We start from the raw sequence: 6,634 nt of genomic DNA on the forward strand, positions 1-6,634 counted from the left end.
CTAACCCTAACCAAAAAAAAACATTAGGATAATTTGTTAAATGCAGCGTAGCATAGTTAATGCACTCGTCGTCAAAAGATATACAGGACTGTCTCAGAAAATTAGAATATTGTGATAAAGTTCTTTATTTTCTGTAATGCAATTAAAAAAACAAAAATGTCATACATTCTGGATTCATTACAAATCAACTGAAATATTGCAAGCCTTTTATTATTTTAATATTGCTGATTATGGCATACAGCTTAAGAAAACTCAAATATCCTATCCTTTCTCATTTACTTCTGAAAATAAGTAGTTAATAGCAAACAAATTAAATGATTTGCTCAAATTAAATTACCCTGTGTAAACAATGTGAACTGACTTCCGGTTGCCAATTCATATTATAAAATGTGTTATTTATTTGCAACCAAGGCGGTGGAAGAAGTATTCAGGTCCTTCAAATTTTAAGACATAGGCGTCCTTTATACTGGGGATACTGGGGACATGTCCACATCCCTTTTGGAAATGGCCATTTTTTTCCCCACCTAACCCTAACCAAAAAAAAACATTAGGATAATTTGTTAAATGCAGCGTAGCATAGTTAATGCACTCGTCGTCAAAAGATATATATGGTAAGGGTATGAGGGGGTCCTTTAATGCAGTAGTGGTTTTTTAAATCTGAAAAAAGTGTCCCCACCAAGTGACGCCCATAATGTTTTTGACCCAATCTGTAAATAAGTAAAATACGAGTGAAAGTCCTGCATTGAAATCAGGAACATGTGTGCATAGAATGCCCCTTGTGATTTCTACACTAATATATATTTAACCTGTTTTATTTTATTTTATTATAATATCATTTCATATTACTTATTAATAAATGTAAAAGCTATTTACACATTTATCCACATGTCTGTAGAGTATGGCAACCTCTAAATGATAGAATGATATACTTTTATTAAAAATATTTATATGGAAAAACCACAAAATCCTCATATTTGAGTTTCTGGATCCATTAAATGTTTGGGATTTTACATTCCAACGCCCAGTTTCAGATTTTCTTGTATGTATATTGTTAGGTGCAGAAGTTCATGTGTTTTGTACGTGGACAAATTCCCTTAATCTGTAATGTGCAATGTTTCCCTCTGAATTGTATAGTAGTATGAAGTAGCATGAGAAGGTAATCAAAGTAAAATCTTTAAATGTCACAGTCAAACTAGGACTATAAAAATGAAATAAACCCTTCTTCATTCAAGACTTTGTAACATATGCACACAACGTAAATACATCAGGTACGAAGGTCCAAATATACCCAATAAGTAACTAAACAAATACATTTATTGCAGGTGTATTCATAATGTCGTCTGTGCAGACCGCTGGAATGAAAACACATTCAATGTCCTCTAGACAAAATGTGTATCATTTGACAAAACATCCAATAAACGTTTAACAGAACATCGCCCAAAATGTAATATTAATGAAAATATGGAAACCGTTACCGCCAACACAGACAAAGCTTAAAACTGCAACAGAAAACATTGATGTTTAAAGGTTTGTTAAAAAAAAATAGACCAGTATGTATGAAAATGTTAATGATTATATACATTGTTGAACACAGGATAAGTTGTCCACCACAGTTTTCCCAAGAGTCCAAGTTGTTGTTTTTAGTTGTTTGGCCAGTCCCAACCTGAACAATATTCACTTTAATTGGATTTAAAATAGAGAAAAGCGTCTAATTAGGGGTTAAAATATGCTTTTTTGTTTGTTGCCATCTTTGGATTAATGTACATTAAGAGTTAAAGAAGAAAATAGTTGCCGAATTTTTTTTTTTGCAGTTCTTAACATGTAGTAAGTGTTTCCTTATAGTCTGCAGAATCAATAACATTGTATACGATGCTAACGAGAGCTATCTACTCACAGTTGATTGACAGTCCTTCAAGACATTACATCATCGCCTTGTGATTTAGAGATCAGCAAAAAACAAAGATGGCGGTGTCACTTCCTGTTCTCCCCAGACGCTGTGTCTCTATTCCTCCCTCGATACAATTAAATATCAATTATCATGAAATGTTTTTCAGCTGTTTGATCGAAAACATCTTTAAAAATCATTGTTTTGTTTTGACAAGAAATTCATGCCAACGTCCATAAAACTTGGAATAATGTAACGTTTACCAAGAAAAGCACAATGTTTTCCAGACATTTAATAAATGTTCCCCCATAACCTTTCTGTTTATGTCTCACCACCAAAATCACATTTTCTTTTGCTGCTTCTTTAAGTTTTTAGTCTTCAATTCTCTGTACTTTTTTATATAAGTTTGTAAACATATTAGAACTTGTGCAGTTTGAACACACTCGCTACAACCCAAAACGTGCGTCCAATTATTTCTTGTATTCTGGAGGTGAGACTCTTCGCGGCAAGTTGGTCATGATTGACAGGTTCATCAGCCTATCACAGAGCTGCATTCAGGCTCCACCATTCCATTGCCCATATAAGGACTTCTTGAGTACAGCAGGAAGGGAGAAGGGTAAAGTTTAAAAGCCCCAATCAGTCCAATCATGTTTCTTTTAATTGTTTCCAGTGTCTTTGGCATGACCGCGCCCATATAAGGACTTCAGGTACAGTTGAAAAGCCACCTTTAGTCCAATCATGTTACTTTTAATTAACTCCAGTATCTTCCTACCAGACAGTACCATCCACGTTTCCCCTGCTGAGCATTTTGACAACCGCCAACGATTCAACAGAAACGTCCACTTCCTGTTTGTCTTTTTTCTCACTTTGGTGCAGAATAAAAAGTATTTTCAGATATGAGTTTTTAGTCTCAGCTCCTGTCTGATGGTGGGGTTCCCCCCCCCGTCAGCGCTGGATCCTGGAGATCATGTAGTAGAGGATGAAGAAGGCGAGCACCAGGCCCCCGGAGACGTAGCAGAGGATGCGCCGGTTGTCTCTGCCGGAGCGAACCATGGTGGAGAAACGCTTCACGCTGCCGCTCAGCAGCCCCGTCGCACTCAGGAAGTTTGAGTCCTGGAAGGGTGGAGGACAAGAGGAAGGGAAGGGATCAAGGAAGGGACTCTTATTAAGCATGCAGCATATATTATAGTCAGATTAAAACCACCAGACTAAAAGACAGTTTCACCCCACAGGCCATAAGACTGTTAAACACTTCTGAAAGAACATCCATAACATTCATCTGTTTGCAACTTATATCAATATTCCAATTACTTATATACAGACTATTCTGCACTATTTCTATTATATTATATTTTATTGTATTACTTGCACTATTATCTGTGTTATTGTGTTGCACTGTGGGAGGAGCCTGTGACCTGAGATTTTAATAATAAATAAATAAAAGCCTTGAATCTTGATTGCTGCATTTGTTTTTTGATGGAACATTGTTGAATAGCAACTTGAAGTTAGAGTTGGAGTAAATGTAATCTGAGGCTTAAATGTTACCATTTTCCTTTATGTTTTATAAAGCCTATAGTTAGGGCAGGTTTCAGGCTTCCCCAGAACATCCTCTTGGGTCATATTATTTTATTTTATTGTTTTTTGTTTGTATTTTCATTTCATTTTTTTTTAATCTCTTGTATTTTAAATTCTATCTTGTAATATTATTATATTTTTCTGACATTGTGAATCATGTTTGTTGATCTGTAAAACCCTCTTAGACAAATGTGTGCTGGGATATTGGGCTATATAAATACAATAAAATAATATATATATATTTATTTATTAAGGTTACAACTTATTTTCTTATGTTGTTTATGTCTGCTCCCCCGTACACCAAAGTCAATTCCTTGTAAGTGTAAAGGTACCTGGCGATAAACTTGATTCTGATTCTGATAAACTTAGGAGTACATTTCGTCCTATATTTGATTCAACCAACTATTATTTTAACTCCATTTTAGCTCGATGACATGACAAACAAACAAACAAACAAACAAACAAAGCCCACATGTTTATCAGTCTTACAGACAGGATGGACTCACCATGCCGTCCAGATACTCGTTCTGATCTTCAGCCTCTCGGTCGATGTCATACGCCAGCTGACAGATCCAGAGACAGGACAGAAGACACAGTTCAAGCACTTGTATTTATATTGTCTATTGTTTTGTATTGACCTATATTGTCTTTGCAAGGTGTGAGTGTAAAACCTCAGACTGAGGATCGGACATACAATCAAAATATATGTCATAAGAAAGTTGCTCAAATCAAAGCCACTTACTTTTAATGTATGGACTTAAATATTATATGGAACATTTTTCATTTTCCCTCAAAGTCCCAAAACATGCATTCAAACTATTAGACGGACGATAGCCGGTTTTAGAGAATAAATAAGTGTGAATATATAATGATATATTATTTATACTCATATACCAGCTTTTATCTATTCTAAGGGGAAATGGAAATGTTCCCATGTTCAATTGTAAATAATTAAAGCTAATGTTATAAAAAGAAACCTTTGGGAGGGCCAGTCTCTTTTCTTAATGTGCATAATGTTATGTGAATGTATCTGCAGTAACACTTGTACTGTTGAATGATGAATGTGACACTTCAATATTACACATTTAATAAAATAAAGAAAGCCTATTTCGAAAAAAGAACTATAAAGAGTGGAGGGTCTGGAACAGAAATACAAAAACCTGCCTCTGAGTTAAGACGAGTACGTTGTCTATGTTCACGTCAACTTCTATCTATGTTGTTCTCTATGAATACAGGGACTCATCAGTCACTTAAACACATCAACAAACGCCTCAGAAATGATGAAACTTGACTGTAACGAGAAGAACTGGAGGGGACTCACAGATTTCAGTCTGGACACTTTGCTGGCGAGGTTATCAGTCAGGCGCTTGTTTTCAGTGTCCAGCATGTCGTCCACAGAGTCATGACCTGCAGACACGAGAGGAGAATAATTAAGAAATGTGCCTATGTACGCTAGAAAGACATAATCCTATGTATGACAACATTTCCATTTGATATCAAGTGAAACTGTAAGAAAAATGAACAAGCCGATTTAAAAATTACTCTGAGTATCCCATTGCAGCATCCATATGATATGTTACATCAGGGGTGTCAAACCCTCCATTTCATTTCAGTGGTTACATACAACCACATTTGATCTCAGTGGGCCGGACCAGTAAAATCACAGCAGCATAATCACCTACAAATAACAACAACTCCAAATTGATCCCTTTGATTTAGTGCAACAACATTATGAATAAACCAGACATCCTTACCAAAAATAAGTGTAATTTCAACTGTTTTATGCCTAAGTGTACCACTTACACATGCATTACAACGTACAGATCCAAGTGTATCTACAAAAACACGTAGTACCCGGTATCTGGAGTTGAACAATATAGTATTTTACTTTATGATCAAAACAACTTCAAGATCTAAAAATTATTTTACATTCATTTCCACATATGTGTAGTAATCCTGACATAGCATCATACAAAGTGCTAATACCTGTACTTTTACTTGAGTAACATTTTGAATGCAGGACTTTTACCCGTAACAGAGTATTCCTACACTCTGGTACTTCTACTTTTACTCAAGTACAAGATCTGAGTACTCCTCACACCTCTGGTACAAAGTAGCCTAACATGGAAATACTCCGGTTAAGTACAAGTACCTCAACATTGTACTTAAATAAAGTACTTGAGTACATTTATTTAGTTACTCTCCACCACTGCTTGAAGTCTCAAACAGCTGATACCGTTAGTTAGCCTGTTAGCTTAGCTTCAGTATTTGGCTGTAAAAGTGAAATAAAACTCGAGATACTAAACACACTTCCGGTCTGACTTGTCCTTTAGGTTAAACACCCCATCATTCATCTGTAACATGAACCCCGTCCTGCTGTAGAAGGTTAAAGACTGAATATTTAGAAGTGAGGACGTGTCAAAAACAATACCTCTATTCCAGTCCGCCATGTTGATGAGTGACGTCACGATCAGCTGTTCTGCAGGTTTAGATGACGCAGGTGACGTGACCATGACCGCGCCTCCCGGAAGTGAACTGCCGTTTGTTTTTGTTTTTTTTACAAACAACATGGCTTTCAGATTCTTCAATGAAAAGAACCGACAGAATGGTGACACAATTAACTAAACATGTTAGCATTTTGTTTTTTCTTTAACTTGAAGGGCTTATAAAAAGTAATTCATTGTGAAATAAATACATCAAATATCGTCTGCTTTTATGAATTTGAATTGATGAATATCTGCCCCTCTCTTTGATGTTTACTAGCACTTCCTGTCAGAATCTTTCTGAAAGATTCATCTCTGTTTTCACAACAAACCCCCCCCCCCAAAAAAAATCTGTTCTAACCATCGGGTTTATAGATCAAGGTGGCCAGTGTGTGCAGCGAGTTGACTTTCAGTGACCACTGGGTGGCAACACACACACACACACACACACACACACACACACACACNAATTTGCCCAGTGGCTATTGACTAAACCAGTTCACCCAATGTATTCTTTATGAAATGATTATATCTATTTGTGCTGAAACTGTTTTGTTTACCGTCAGACCTGAATTGTTACATGCTATTGTTGATTAAACAACGGAAATCCAGTCATGGTTTTGGGTCAGCTTGGGTCCCCATTTTTTCCATGTGCGTCTTTAAAGTTTTAAGGCAGGGGTCAAAGTTCGGT

The 6,634-nt window shown here is 36.1% G+C and overlaps 1 protein-coding gene across 1 annotated transcript; it reads right to left on the minus strand.

Annotated features, from left to right (window-relative positions):
* Window positions 1-1,292: 1,292 nt before the first annotated feature.
* On the minus strand, window positions 1,293-5,981 carry bet1l (Bet1 golgi vesicular membrane trafficking protein-like). The gene is made up of 5 exons (XM_010776298.1): window positions 5,892-5,981; window positions 4,782-4,867; window positions 3,967-4,023; window positions 1,884-2,998; window positions 1,293-1,843 (listed from the first exon to the last, which is right to left on the minus strand). The coding sequence occupies exons 1-4, from the start codon at window positions 5,971-5,973 to the stop codon at window positions 2,831-2,833; spliced, it is 393 nt and encodes a 130-aa protein (XP_010774600.1). The 5' UTR covers window positions 5,974-5,981; the 3' UTR covers window positions 1,293-1,843; window positions 1,884-2,830.
* Between the last annotated feature and the right edge of the window lie 653 nt (window positions 5,982-6,634).

This window comes from Notothenia coriiceps, unplaced genomic scaffold (genome assembly GCF_000735185.1).
Source record: "Notothenia coriiceps isolate Sejong01 unplaced genomic scaffold, NC01 NC01_scaffold00016852, whole genome shotgun sequence".
NCBI lineage: Eukaryota > Metazoa > Chordata > Actinopteri > Perciformes > Nototheniidae > Notothenia > Notothenia coriiceps.

Bases quoted from the DNA above. Each gene is read 5' to 3' on its own strand.
- bet1l (XM_010776298.1), bottom strand. From the start codon at position 5,973: ATGGTCACGTCACCTGCGTCATCTAAACCTGCAGAACAGCTGATCGTG. The intron at 4,024-4,781 runs GTGAGTCCCCTC...TGGATCTGTCAG, and splicing joins AAGTGTCCAGACTGAAATCT to CTGGCGTATGACATCGACCG. The intron at 2,999-3,966 runs GTGAGTCCATCC...CCACCCTTCCAG, and splicing joins ACGAGTATCTGGACGGCATG to GACTCAAACTTCCTGAGTGC.